Raw genomic sequence first — 15,933 nt, 5'->3', positions numbered from 1 at the left:
GGGTTGCAAAGAGTCAGACACAGCTGAGTGACTTTCACTTTCACTGCAGAAAGCTTTAAAAGCAGTGTTCTAAATTAGTTTGCTTGTAGTAAAAAAAAAAAAAAAGCCTTTTAAATAGGTGCTTATTAGCTTGCAAATTAAGTTTTACAGTTGTACACACAAAAAAATTAGTGTCTTGGGAGAACAAATATACCTGATGATTTTCATCACTTCAAACTAGATAAAACTAGATTGTGCGAAAAGCAATTTATTCTACTGAAACCATTTCCTTTTTAAAGCAGTTCAGTTAAAATGTGATCACTGCTTGACCATAAACAAAAGTGAAAGTAAGGTTTTTCTCCTTTCCCCTTTGATTCCTCTACACTCTGCTCCTGGCTGAAGCACCCACAGCCAACATAAAGATACAATGTTTCATAATTTAAAACAAACAAAAAGGAAACCTAGCAAACTAGACTAAGTATTTCTAACAATCATCAACTTGCCTTTAGATAAGTACTCAGTGTTACTATTTCTTCTGTTGCTATTCTGAAATAGTTCAGCTTTGTTTATGGGGTTTTCATTTATTTTCTTAAAAAGACTAAACTCTCTAACACCTATTTTTAGTTCAGTGGAATCTGTTCTTCCCAAATTGATATTAATAGTTTTTAAATAAAGTATATGGGAATCACATGTATAATACACCAGATGTGAACTGTCACATTTTCATCTAACCAAATATCCCAGGAATTTGAGACTATCTGTATGCTGGGGAAAAAACTTCTAAAAAACACAGAAATATACTGTATAATAGTTTTATTTTTATCATTTTACTATTTTTACATTTTATGCACAAATATTTATTTGAGTAAAAATAGAAAATAACTGTCTTATGTAAAATTACAAAAAAAAAACCCACAAAGAAATACATAATTGTTATTATGACAGTATAAGTGTCTTTATTTAAAGAGTAAAAATGTATGCAAAAATCTTCCTCCCTCTTACAAAAGATTGAGAATATTTTTTTCTGGCAGCGAGTGAAATATCACTGAAATATCAATATTTTTATACCCTCTAGATATGAAGACATTAAGTTAGTCACAGGTTATTTTAAAATTATGAAATTTAAAACATTTTTGTGCTATTTCAAAGATACATTAGTTCTTTTTAAAAGGCAGTAGCATAAAATGATGAATATGAAAAACAGCAGACCTCACCAAAAATATTTGGAGGCACAACCCTTTAAAGAAATAGCATACTTGAATTTCACCATTTATCAGGGGCAAAAAAACAATCTTTCCTAATTAACTGACATGGACTGTCACAAAAATAAATGTGATGAGTCAATTCATGTGACAATCAACCACACAGCAATTTTCCCTGATCTGTTTGATTTTCTGATGCCAACAAATTCCTAAACTTCAGGCTAGCAAGATATGCATAAAAATTGGCTCAATGAGAATCTCATGTGGAAAGTTTTAAAACAAAAATGAAGGTTTCATTATTTTTATACTTATATGGTATAGAAATGACCAATAATTTTATCTTTCATCCTCTGAAAGATTTATTTATCCATAAAATCAGAGCAAAGAATGAATAGCATAAGTTATATTTTCTTTCAAAATACAAGTCATCTTTCAATAAAAGAAAAGACTACTTGGCTTCTGATAACTGCAACCTCAATAAGCACAATAGACACAGTTTATAAGCTGAGCCAAAGTAACGGAAGTTTCTTGAATCAACTGGGAATATTAGTCTCATTGCTTATGGTGCATTAAGTGATGGGAGAGAGCCAAAGAAAAAAAAAACAGCATCAGATTGTGTTTGAGAACTGATTGTTCAAATGATAACAAGGAATAAAAGAAAAACTGCAAAAGGAAGAAAGTGAAAAGAATTTTTTTTCAAGGTATCTGAGGAACACAGGGGAAAAATAAAAAAGAAATAATAGATTGATTTTTAGAGATCTAGGAGAATTCCTTGCCTTAAAATACACACACATATAGTTAAGATAGATGTAACGGAAATCTGTCAACTTGGCTAAAAGTTTAACATAATGTCTCCCTCAAAGTATTTTAAGTCAAAAGTCAATACTTTTAAGCTCTTGATAATATAACAGAAAGTAGACTTTATCATTATTATTTTAAAACTGTAACTGACTTGTCAACTTCCCAGCCCATAAGAGGATGGTGAAAAATCCTCTTTTCAGCTACCTGTTATCTGAACTAGAACATCTGTATCATATTGCTATTCTACTCTGATATTCTTACAATCACAGCATCCAAGCTGAACTAATAGTTTGTCAGTCTATTCTGTGTTTATAAAAAAGTAAAAATGGAAATTACAGACTTTATTCTTTCTACTGCTTGTTCTTAAAGGACTTTGACATGATACAATAATATAAGTGAACTGACATAACATGTTGTAGTCCCACAGTGTAATACTTAATATTATGATCTGAAGTTATCAGAAAAGGAGGTTGTACACACCTCCCCCTCCTCTCTCTTCCTAAGATCCCTGCCTCCTATGGTTCTTTCCAACCCACTATTTAGTACTGGGGGGCATCAACTGCCAACAACAGCTCCTTGCATTACTGTGGCCCTTTCCTCCTAGTTAATTAAATGCACTAAATGAGCTCTTATAAAGCTGTTTAGGGGATGGATTTAAAGGAGATGATGAGGGAGAAGGTACATAGAGTAATATTTGAGAATCAGTCTTCTGCTATAAGAAGATTAAAGTATCTCATATCATGATTTGTGCATAATACTTTAAAACACAAAGAGAAAAAAAGGAAACCAAGCAAAGCAAGTAAGAAAAAGACATTTCTAGCCATTTCTGTTCAGTGTTAGCTTGTAGTAGGAAAAGTGTTTCATGTATGTAAGAATTATTTAATTTTTAAAGGATTTCTAAGCGAGTTTTGAAATATCGCCTTTTGAATATTATGTCTTCGTTTATATGTGTGTACATATATATGTGTGTGTGTGTGTATATATATATATATATATAAAAGATGGCCAACTGGACATGTATACAGGTATTTGTACACTCACATATGTAATATTCAAAGGAAAAAATTAAATAAATGGGAAATTTTAAGAGAAGACTGCCTGTATTGGAGGTCAAATTTTCCTTTTAGAACTATTTGCAAGTAATTTACTCATGTCTTGAAAGATTAAGTACTGCTGACTGATTTAAAGTCTTCATCAAAAACACAAGACGAGGAAAGCTGTTTTGTATAATAAACGAGCACTATAGGATAATTAATTTTTTAAAAAAGGGAGCCATAACAAACCAAACTAAACCAAAATTTTATTTCTGGTTGAGGTATACTTTTTCAGATTTTTAAATCTCTGACAGGAAAAACAGAGATCATCTGAGAATTTTTTAATAGTTGGTTTATTAGGATTTAATGTCTCTCTTGTAATAATTTAAATCCTTGGCCTGACATTATGAATAATCTATACAGTAAATCCTTAAAATTGGCTTTTGAGTAAAGCCAGATTTAAACCTGGATCTCTTTCTTCAGCACTGCTCTTCTGCCAGTCTTTTTTACTGTCTTTTGCTTGCAAATACATAAATTATTTTAATAACATGATACTCTTAGTAATTTTATTAATATTATAATTTTATTGGATATGATTACTTTAGCTCTGCTTGATTAGATGAAACAGGCATACATGCTTCAGCTGTGAAAAATTCTATTTTCTGGTTTTTATGTAAAGCAACATCTAAAGCAGCAGAGAGGGGAAACAGTTATCTTTTCAAAAATATTAATAGTTAAGCCAGACTGTTTCCTGGAGATACTTCGTTTATTTTTCATCCTCAGATGCTACTGGCTATTTTTGGTAGGGCTAGACATTAATACTGACCAGTTTAGCTTTTCTGACTGTTAACAAACTATCCCACAATGAATCAGCCTAAAGACATTGTGGTGATTGTTTAACATACACATATTCTAAAATATATGCTCAAAGTAAAAAGATCCAAATTCACAAGAGTATGAAATATTTATAAAAAAAATCATGCATCAGATTGTACAGTCTAGAAATAAAAGAAGATTCAAATTCAGTAATAAAGGGAAGAGCAATGCTTGCTCTAACATTTTAAGAAAGACCTTGAACTCCCAGAAGGTCCTGGGTTCAGTTATCCTTTTCTGTCTGCAGGGACGCAGCAGCCAGGGCTACTGCTGTGACCGGCTGGGCGATTCCGTGCAGCTGCATCTTCGCGAGCTTCTTCTGTTCACACTCTGTGACCAAACGGTTCAACTCTGCTGCACTGTATCCAATAAGAGTCTTCAAGTCACAGACAAACTTGTAGACAAACCTCTTGCCTTGAACTTTACAAATCATGTCCCCATCGTAATAATACCTTTAAAAAGAGAAAACGGCATTACGACCATATAAATTTTTTTTTTAATTTGGACTTCTTACAATACTTCACAGATTATTCCATAAACAGAAGCCTACCTAGTATTATATCTATCACAACAGCACCTAACAATGAGGTTATATAGAAATATTTAACGCTGTTATCCAAAGAAACTTTAAAATATTCACTAAAATTTCAATGCTAAGTACTCTAAAATTTTATGTACTAAATCTTCAAAACATATTCTCAAAAATTATGCCGCAACACTGAATTTAAAAATAAACATTATAAGCAAAACAAAAAAACCCTTAGGAGCAGTAACAGAATCCAAGAACAAGGAGTCTGAATCAGAGTGCCAAGATTCAAAACCTCACATCTTTCTTGTGACTACAGGAAAGCCAGATTTGTTTCCTCCAAGCTTGTATTCCTCATTTATAAAATGAGATTTTAAAAAGTATGGATCCTAATAGAATTATTGAAGATTAAAAGGATTATCTCTGTAAAGTGCTTAGCACACAATGACTGGCACATATAGCCTACTATAAAATAGAAGCTATGGTGATAATTAAGAACTCGTTGTATGAATAAAAAATTTTAATATACATATTCTCTGGTTGTTGGAATGTCCATTTTTCTGTCTTGTAAAAAATGCTTTATTACATATCTATGCCTTCATCTTTATCATTTTAATATATTAAAAGCTTTCCTTCCAGAGAAATTCTCCAAACCAATAGGGGAGCCTCAAAACTGTAAGCAGAAGGGTTTAAAAAAAAAAAATAAAAAATAAAGAGGACCAGAAAAACAGAAAAGAGGACTTCATAAAGAAACAATGTTTCTAAAGCTACACAGGCACACTCCAGGAAATCACTCTAGAAACCTGGTTTACAGACTGGAATTATACTTTGGAAAAGACTTTGTTTACCCCTATGAACTGCCTGGTGAGCTACAGTCCATGGGGTGGCAGAGTCTGACACAACTGAGCAACTAACACACAAACACACAAGTGCACTGCCAATTCCAATTAACAGGGAAAAGGTAAGTCAAAACTTCTGGGTTGGCAGACTTTGGAGACTTTATCTTAAAACTGTACTGCCCACTTGTGTGCATTTGCACTCATTTGATGAAGAGCTGTTACAAAAGAAACTACATGCAAAAGTACACATGGTATAAACTATCACATTAGTAGGACTTTATTATAAAAGTAACTCAGTGTAACCAAAAATCCATTAACAAAAAACTACATGCAGTAAATTGTCATCTTCCCTAATTCCAGAACAGCTAAAGTATAATAGTTATGTCCACTTTCCCAGTAGGAGATGTAACACATTGGGCATAGTCTTGTGTCTCTTTTTTTGTCAACTACATTAATACAGAATTATAACTCAGCCCACAAACTACCAACAGCTTGTCATCCAGCTAAAATACTGTAGCCATTTTGATTTAAGTGAACAGCTCAGTGACTTATTACAAAGTGAACATTCATTGACCTGTTAACTTTGACTCCAGTCAGGACACAAAACACTGTGTGTAAACCACAGCTCCTCCACAGCCCCTCTCAATCATCACCCCTCCCTTGCTCTAGAAGGTTGCACAATCCTCGTTCATGATAATAACTTCATTGCTGCTTTTGTATTCTTATAACCCAAACATGCATCTGTAAGTGCTGTAATTTAGTTTTTCTGTTATTTGCATGATACTATATGAATTCAGTATACACTCTTTTGGGTCTGGATTTTTTTCACTGAATATTATGTTTGAGGTTCACCCATATCAGTGCATTTTCATGGATCTACAGTATTCTATAGTATATCACAGTTTACTTATTCACTCTATTGTTGCAAGATATTTGGGTGGTTTCTGATTTTGTGCATGCTTACATGCTCAATCACTTCAGCTGTGTCCGACTCTTGGCAACTCCAGGGACTTCAGCCCACCAGGTAACTCTATCCATGGTATTTCCTGGGCAAGAATACTGGAGCAGGTTGCCATTTCCTATGAGGGGATTTTCCGACCCCAGGGATAAAACCTGTGTCTCCTGCATTGCAGGCAGATTCTTTTACTACTGAGCCACTGGGGAAGCCCCTTCTGATTTGGGGATGTTACACATAAGGCTGCTATAAGCATCCATATGAATATATATGTACATTTTTGTCTGGTAAATCCAAGATAAACTGCTAGGTTACTGGTCACAGTTTACACTCCTACCAAAAGTGTAGAAGTATTCCCACTGCTACATATCCTCATCAACACTTGGTACAAGCAATTATTTTCATTTTAGCCACTTTTGGATGTGTTGTGGTGCAGCTGATAAGTTGTGTCCACACTTCACGAGCCCATGGACTGCAGCATGCCAAGCTTCCCGGTCCCTCACTATCCCCTGGAACTTGCTCAAACTCATGTCCATTGAGTCTGTGATGCCATCTATCTCATCTTCGGTTGTCCCCTTCTCCTTCTGTCCTCAATCTTTCCCAGCATCTTTTCTAACGATTTGGCTCTTTGCATCAGGTGGCCAAAGTATTGGAGCTTCAGCATCAGTCCTTCCAATAAACAGCGAGGATTGGTTTCCTTTAGGACGGACTGGTTGGATCTCCCTGCAATCCAAGGGACTCTCAAGAATCTTCTCCAACACCACAGTTCAAAAGCATCAATCCTTTGGCACTCAGCCTTCTTTATGGTCCAACTCTCACATTCATACAAGACTACTGGAAAACCACAGCTTTGACTAGATGGACCTTTGTCAGCAAACTGACTGGCCATTTGGATAATCTCTAAATTTTTCCTAATTTCCTATGGATCTGTAAGAGTTCTTTAATTATTCCAGGTAAGAGTCTTACATCAGGTATATGAGGCTTGACTTTAACTCTCTTGATGGTTTCTAATGGCCAGAAGTTCTCAATTTTAATGTAGTCCAATTTATTGATCTTTTCCATTAGGTTAATGCTTCTGGTTCTATTTAATGTCTTTTCTCATCCACTAATGTCAAGAAAGAAAGAAGGGATGGAGCCAAAGCAAAAACTCCTTACTGCCAAATTCAGACTCAAATTGAAGAAAGTAGGGAAAACCACTAGACCATTTAGGTATGACCTAAATCAAATCCCTTATGATTATACAGTGGAAGTGAGAAATAGATTTAAGGGCCTAGATCTGATAGATAGAGTGCCTGATGAACTATGGAATGAGGTTCCTGACATTGTACAGGAGACAGGGATTAAGACCATCCCCATGGAAAAAAGCAAAATGGCTGTCTGGGGAGGGCTTACAAATAGCTGTGAAAAGGAGAGAGGCGAAAAGCAAAGGAGAAAAGGAAAGATATAAGCATCTGAATGCAGAGTTCCAAAGAATAGCAAGAAGAGATAAGAAGGTCTTCTTCAGCAATCAATGCAAGGAAATAGAGGAAAACAACAGAATGGGAAAGACTAGAGATCTCTTCAAGAAAAGTAGAGATACCAAGGGAACATTTCATGCAAAGATGGGCTCGATAAAGGACAGAAATGGTATGGACCTAACAGAAGCAGACGATATTAAGAAGAGGTGGCAAGAATACACAGAAGAACTGTACAAAAAAGATCTTCATGACCCGGATAATCACGATGGTGTGATCACTCATCTAGAGCCAGATATCCTGGAATGTGAAGTCAAGTGGGCCTTAGAAAGCATCACTACGAACAAAGCTAGTGGAGGTGATGGAATTCCAGTGGAGCTGTTTCAAATCCTGAAAGATGATGCTGTGAAAGTGCTCCACTCAATATGCCAGCAAATTTGGAAAACTCAGCAGTGGCCACAGGACTGGAAAAGGTCAGTTTTCATTCCAATCCCAAAGAAAGGCAATGTCAAGGAATGCTCAAACTACCACACAATTGCACTCATCTCACATGCTAGTAAAGTAATGCTCAAAATTCTTCAAGACAGGCTTCAACAATACGTGAACTGTGAACTCCCTGATGTTCAAGCTGGTTTTAGAAAAGGCAGAGGAACCAGAGATCAAATTGCCAACATCCATTGGACCATTGAAAAAGCACGAGAGTTCCAGAAAAACATCTATTTCTGCTTTATTGACTATGCAAAAGCCTTTGACTGTGTGGATCACAATAAACTGTGGAAAATTCTTCACGAGATGGGAATACCAGACCATCTAACCTGCCTCTTGAGAAATCTGTATGCAGGTCAGGAAGCAACAGTCAGAATTGGACATGGAACAACAGACTGGTTCCAAATAGGAAAAGGAGTACGTCAAGGCCGTATATTGTCACCCTGCTTAGTTAAATTATATGCAGAGTACATCATGAGAAACGCTAGACTGAAAGAAACACAAGCTGGAATCAAGATTGCCGGGAGAAATATCAATAACCTCAGATATGCAGATGACACCACACTTATGGCAGAAAGTGAAGAGGAGCTAAAAAGCCTCTTGATGAAAGTGAAAGAGGAGAGTGACAAAGTTGGCTTAAAGCTCAACATTCAGAAAACGAAGATCATGGCATCCGGTCCCATCACTTCATGGGAAATAGATGGGCAAACAGCAGAAATAGTGTCTGACTTTATTTTTTTGGGCTCCAAAATCACTGCAGATGCTGACTGCAGCCATGGAATTAAAAGACGCTTCTCCTTGGAAGAAAAGTTATGACCAACCTAGATAGCATATTCAAAAGCAGAGACATTACTTTGCCGACTAAGGTCCGGCTAGTCAACGCTATGGTTTTTCCTGTGGTCATGTATGGATGTGAGAGTTGTACTGTGAAGAAGGCTGAGCGCCGAAGAATTGATGCTTTTGAACTGTGGTATTGGAGAAGACTCTTGAGAGTCCCTTGGACTGCAAGGAGATCTAACCAGTCCATTCTGAAGGAGATCAACCCTGGGATTTCTTTGGAAGGAATGATGCTAAAGCTGAAGCTCCAGTACTTTGGCCACCTCATGCGAAGAGTTGACTCACTGGAAAAGACTGTGATGCTGGGAGGGATTGGGGGCAGGAGGAGAAGGGGACAACAGAGGATGAGATGGCTGGATGACATCCCGGACTCAATGGACATGAGTCTGAGTGAACCCCGGGAGTTGGTGATGAACAGGGAGGCGTGGCGTGCTGCGATTCATGGGGTCGCAAAGAGTCGGACATGACTGAGCGACTGAACTGAACTGAAAGCTGAACATTCAGAAAACGAAGATCATGGCACCCGGTCCCATCACTTCATGGGAAATAGATGGGGAAACAGTGGAAACAGTGTCACACTTTATTTTTCTGGGCTCTAAAATCACTGCAGATGGTGACTGCAGCCATGAAATCAAAAGACGCTTACTCCTGGGAAGAAAAGTTATGGCCAACCTAGATAGCATATTCAAAAGCAGAGACATTACTTTGCCGACTAAGGTCCGGCTAGTCAAGGCTATGGTTTTTCCTGTGGTCACGTATGGATGTGAGAGTTGGACTGTGAAGAAGGCTGAGCGCTGAAGAATTGATGCTTTTTAAGTGTGGTGTTGGAGAAGACTCTTGAGAGTCCCTTGGACTGCAAGGAGATCCAATCAGTCCATTCTGAAGGAGATCAACTCTGGGATTTCTTTGGAAGGAATGATGCTAAAGCTGAAGCTCCAGTACTTTGGCCACCTCATGCAAAGAGTTGACTCACTGGAAAAGACTGTGATGCTGGGAAGGATTGGGGGCAGGAGGAGAAGGGGACGACAGAGGATGAGATGGCTGGATGGCATCATTGACTCGATGGACGTGAGTCTGAGTGAACTCCGGGAGTTGGTGATGGACAGGGAGGCCTGGCGTGCTGCCATTCATGGGATCGCAAAGAGTCGGACACGACTGAGTGACTGAACTGAATTGAACTGAACTGAAAGTTAAGAAGGTATTTCTAGATGCTTCCCTATTTTACTTTCACAATTTAGAGCTACAAGTTACATAGAATTGATTTTCAGTATGCTATGAAGAAGGGGGTCAATATGCATAGTCAACTGTCCCAGCACTACTGACTGAAATGTACGTCGCTTCCCTACTGCCATCTTTAAATCAAATGTTCCTATATTTTTTGTTCTATTCAGGTTATCAATTCTAATCTTGGGTCTTCTGTCTATCCCAAGCAAATGGCACACTGTCTTACTGTTACAGTGATTCTCTATATCCTGTAGAGCAAGTCTGTCCAGTTTGTTAATCTTCTTCAGGTGTCCTGGTTCTCACGACACTTTATCAGTTCAGTTGTCTCTCAGTTGTTTCCAACTCTTTGTGACCCCATGGACTGAAGCACACTAGGCCTCCCTGACCATCGCCACTTTAGATTCACATATAAATTCTATAATTATCTTGTCAAGTTCTATGAAAACTTATTCAGGCAGCTACTGCATTGAAACTTTGGCCAACTGCAGACAAGTGACATCTTAATTATTAATTCTAATAATTCATATGTAATTTTGAGGGGACTTGCAACCCACTCCAGTACTCTTGCCTGGAAAATCCCATGGATGGAGGAATCTGGGTGGCTGCAGTCCATGGGGTCGCACAGAGTCGGACACGAATGAAGTGACTTAGCAGCATGTACACAATCACATCAACTGTCAAAAATGACGGTTTTAATTCTGATTACACAGAAAGGATCTTTAGATAGTTAGCAAAGTATTTGACACTGAGTAATAAGTACACTGAAAATAAAGCATTTTAGTTACTTATATATGCTAAGGAAAACAAATTGTCATTGTGGAAAAGAAATCATCATGATAAACTAGGTAACAGTACTTGAATGCCACGATCCTGTAACAAGGAATACTGATTTAACCAGTATTCCACATAATTATATAATTACAATGGAATGAGGGGATAGAAAGGTTGCATGTGTTAATGATGAGACGTAAATCATACTCTGTGTGAAATTATCAAATTATCAAATTCACTCTTCCAAAAAAATAGACATAATTCATACTTCTCAGATACTTAAGTGCACATAATGAATTTCCATTACTGTAGTAAGCATAAATTCTGACAGTAATTACATCAAAACTTTCATACCATTTATGAGAAATTATAAATAATTATTCTATTTCAACTCAACTGATGAAAACGTTTGAATATTCAGATTTAGGCTGACTGGGGGGAAGGAAAAACAGAGAAACGGGTTAACATTTTGCACCTAATTATAAAAATTGACAATATCTATGTATTTACTAGAGTTTACAGACACTCAATGCACCTATGCCAAATGACAGCATCTCTGTAAATAAAAAAACCAGAAACCTCAAAGATTAAATATGCTGGTTTTAAACAGAGTGGTGCATGTTTTTAATCAGATAAAAACAAATAATCTAGAATCATCTTTTAAAAAATTCTACATATCTCAAATTACTACTAGAAACCTTTTAAGAAGTAATTTTTAACATAAATGTGAACATTTTTAGTTTTTTTATTTATATAAAGAAAACATAAGTCAAGTATTTTAACATCATTACATAACAATGCTTATACAAATAGGCCATTTTTTAGAAACGAATGATTGATACTTTTAAAATGCTTACCTTAATGCACGACTAAGTTTCTCATAGTTCATTGTAGGTTTGTTTTTACGTTGTCCCCATTTCTGTGCAACCAGTTCGGGCTGATTTAGCTTAAATTCTCCTTCATCACCAACCCAAGAAATGCAGTCTCGAGCATCCTTGTCAGTAAGAAGTTCTAGCAAAAACTGCCACAGTTGGATCTGGCCATTGTTTCCTAGAAATTGACAAGAATGACAAGCACTGACCATAATGCTATGGATTTTCAGAGGGTAAAAGACAACAAACAGGTCCTTTGGTTCATATCTCAGCCACATGAAAAACATAAACTTCTTTTTACAAACACTATCTAAGTATTTTCAGACAAAAAGTCCAGGGGGCAGTTCTCAGATGGCGGAGGAATAGGATGGGGGGAATCACTTTCTCCCCCACAAATTCATGGAAAGAACATTTGAACGCTGAGAAAATTCCACAAAACAACTTCTGAATGCTGGCAGAGGACATCAAGTACCCAGAAAGGCAGCCCATTGTCTCTGAAAGGAGGTAGGACAAAATATAAAAGATAAAAAGAGAGACAAAATAGTTAGGGACGGAGACCTATCCTGAGAAGGGAATCTTAAAAGAGAAGTTTCCAAACACCAGGAAACCCTCTCACCTGCGAGTCTGTGGGGAGTTTTGTAATCTCAGAGGGCAACATAACCGGGAGGAAAAATAAATAAATAAAACTCAAAGATTAAATGCCTAACGGCAACTCCCAGCGGAGAAGTAGCCAATAAATAAAACTCACAGACTACATGCCTAACAGCAACTCCCAGCGGAGAAGTAGCCCAGACGCTGGCACCCGCCACCAGCAAGTGGGGGCTGAACAGGGAGGAGCGGGTTGTATTGCTTAGGTTAAGGAACGGGCCTGAATGACCTGAGGGCAATCTGAGGGAGCTAACATGAGATAGCAACCCAGACTGTGAGAAAGCCAGAGAGAGAGAGAAAAAAAAAAAGAGAGAACTTTCCCGGAAAAAGCTCTATCCTAAGGCACTGTCGGCCAGCTCACAGAACAAAGGACTGAGCGAATACCAGGGGGAGAGCTAGCCGGCTCTGGATCGGCCCACCCCCCGCTGGAGACAGGGAGGCAGGCGGGTGCCAGCCAGAGCTGGAAGGCAAGGGGCAAACTCGGCCCCAGAGACAGCATCCTCTACCAAACTGCGAGCAGGCTCCCAGTTGCTAACCAAGACTTCCTGGGATCCTGGATGGTTGATATCCGCAGGGAGGGTCATAGCCAGAGATCAGCTCCCCAGAGGAAACACACGGTACACCTGAGAGGCTGGGATGGGGGAAGCGATAAAACACAGCTCCCACCTGGGCAGACTGTGCTCGCCAAGCACCTGGTCACCTGAGCTGCTCGAACCTGGGAAGGGCACAAAACGCAGGCCCAACCGAGTCTGCACCTTTGTGGAGTACCCAAGACCCTGAACTTGAGTGGCTTAGACCTGGGAAGTGCACGCAACCCAGGGCCCACTTTAGACAGTTCCCCTGCAGAACAGCCTAGAGCCTGAGCAGTGTAGACTGGGAAAGCACACATGCCGTGAGCGGGGGCAAACCCAGTGTGGCCGAGACACTGCGACCACTCCCTACACACGCCAGTGATATTTGTTTGTGGTGTCCCTCCCTCCCCACAGCACGAATGAACAAGGGAGCCTAAAAAAGTGTCCACCACCTTGTGTCAGGGCGGAAATTAGACAGTGAAGAGACCAGCAAACAGAAGAAGCTAAAATAGAGGGAACCACTTTGGAAGTAACAGGTGCAACAGATTAAAACCCTGTAGTTAGCACCAACTACATTGGAAGGGGCCTATAGATCTTGAGAAGTATAAGCTGAACAAGGAACTCTGAAACTGAACTGACCCAAACCGCCCACAACAGCTCCAGATAAATTCCTAAAAATATTTTTACTATTATCATTTCTTAAATTTAAAAAAATTGTTTTTTATTTTTAAGTTCTCTATTATGTCTTTAATTTTCATTTTTATAACCTACTATTACCTTGCAAAAAAAAAAGACCCTATTTTTAAAGCAAACTTCATATATATTTTTTTATAATTTTTGAGATTTTATTTAATATTGTATTTTTGAGAGTTTAACCTACTCTAGATTTTTAATCTTTGTTTTTTGGTATTTGTTATCAATTTTGTACCTTTAAGAACCCAATCTTCAGTACCCATTTTTACTTGGGAGCGAGATTACTGGCCTGATTGCTCTATCCCCTTTTTAACTCTTTTTCTCCCCCAGGTCACCTCTATCTCCTCCCTCCCCTTTCTCTACCTCTAACTCTGTGAATCTCTTTGTGTGTTCCGGATGATGGAGAACACTTAAGGAACTGATTACTGGCTGGATCTGTCTCTCTCCTTTTGATTCCCCCCTTTATCATCCTGGCCACCTCTGTCTCCCTCCTCCCTCTTCTCTTCTCTGTATAACTCCATGAACATCTCTGAGGGATTCAAACTGTGGAGCTCACATAAGGAAGTGATTACTGGCTAGCTTGCTCTCTCCTCTTTTGATTCCCCCTCTTCTCTTCCTGGTCACCTCTATCTCCCACCTCCCTCTTGTCTTCTCCATGTAACTCTGTGAACCTCTCTGGTGTCCCTCACTGTGGAGAATCTTTTCATCATTAACCTAGATGTTTTATCATCGGTGCTGTATAGATGGAGAAGTCTTGAGGCTACTGTAAGAATAAGACTGAAAACCAGAGGCAGGAGGCTTAAGTCCAAATCCTGAGAACACCAGAGAACCCCTGACTCCAAGGAACATTAATCGAAAAGAGCTCATCCAAAAGCCTCCATACCTACACTGAAACCAAGCACCACCCAAGAGCCAACAAGTTCCAGAGCAAGACATACCATGCAAATTCTCCAGCAACACAGGAACATAGCCCTGAGCTTCAATATACAGGCTGCCCAAAGTCACACCAAACCCAGTGACATCTCAAAACTCACGACTGGACACTTCATTACACTCCAGAGAGAAGAAATCCAGCTCCACCCACCAGAACACCGACACAAGCTTCCCTAATCAGAAAACCTTGACAAGCCACCTGTCCAACCCCACCCACAGGGAGGAACCTCCTCAATAAAGAGGAACCACAAACTGCCAGAATACAGAAAGGCCACCCCAAACACAGCAATCTAAACAAGATGAAAAGGCAGAGAAATATTCAGCAGGTAAAGGAACAGGATAAATGTCCACCAAACCAAACAAAAGAAGAGGAGATGGGGAGTCTACCTGAAAAAGAATTGAGAATAATGATGGTAAAAATGATGCAAAATCTTGAAAACAAAGTGGAGTTACAGATAAATAGCCTGGAGACAAGGACTGAGAAGATGCAAGGAAGGTTTAACAAGGACCTAGAAGAAATAAAAAAGAGTCAATATATAATGAATAATGCAATAAATGAGATCAAAAACACTCTGGAGGGAACCAACAGTAGAATAACAGAGGCAGAAGATAGGATAAGTGAGGTAGAAGATAGAATGGTAGAAATAAATGAAGCTGAGAGGAAAAAAGAAAAAAAGAATTAAAAGAAGTGAGGACAACTTCAGAGACCTCTGGGACAATGTCAAATGCCCCAACACTCAAATCATAGGCGTCCCAGAAAAGAAAAAGTCCATATTCACATTTTCATACAGTGAAATAAAACAAAATATACATAATTTGACAAATTTTATAAATATCAGATGACAATGCAAAAATACCTGTTCTGTTTCCAGGCGAACTCCTATCTTCTCCTGAAATCCTCGGAGTTCTTTGTACTTTAGCTGCCTTTGCACTACTATTTATAGCTTTAATGGCAGTTGGTGTAGCAGACTGCACTGATGCTGGAATAATTTGCACAGCTGCAAAGCAAGACAAGGGGAAATTTTTTTTTTTCTCCTTCCAGTACAGAGAGAGAAAAAACTACTGAAAGAAAATAAAATACAATTAGTTTAACTGATGCCTAATTACCTCAACAAAAGTTCAGAGGATAAGGTATAATGTCTGCATTACTGTTTATGAATCTTAAGTGAAAAAAAGTTGGTTTCCTTATTTTGGAAAAACTTATTGATGTATATACAGTAGATAAAGTTATTAA

General features: G+C 38.2%; 1 protein-coding gene across 2 annotated transcripts in view; it reads right to left on the bottom strand.

Annotated features, from left to right (window-relative positions):
• Positions 1 to 835: 835 nt before the first annotated feature.
• The window catches only part of GABPA (GA binding protein transcription factor subunit alpha), a 40,462-nt gene continuing 25,364 nt past the window's right edge, over positions 836 to 15,933 (bottom strand). For both annotated transcript variants that reach the window (XM_040227587.1, XM_040227580.1), the window contains exons 8-10: positions 15,557 to 15,697; positions 11,839 to 12,031; positions 836 to 4,341 (exon numbers count right to left, since the gene is read on the bottom strand). In XM_040227587.1, coding sequence (XP_040083521.1) covers positions 4,113 to 4,341; positions 11,839 to 12,031; positions 15,557 to 15,697 — 563 coding nt within the window. In that variant the 3' untranslated portion in view covers positions 836 to 4,112. The remainder of the gene's footprint in view (positions 4,342 to 11,838; positions 12,032 to 15,556; positions 15,698 to 15,933) is intronic.

This window comes from Oryx dammah, unplaced genomic scaffold, assembly GCF_014754425.2.
Source record: "Oryx dammah isolate SB20612 unplaced genomic scaffold, SCBI_Odam_1.1 HiC_scaffold_2, whole genome shotgun sequence".
Lineage (NCBI taxonomy): Eukaryota > Metazoa > Chordata > Mammalia > Artiodactyla > Bovidae > Oryx > Oryx dammah.
This window is presented reverse-complemented; position numbering and strand designations above follow the sequence as displayed.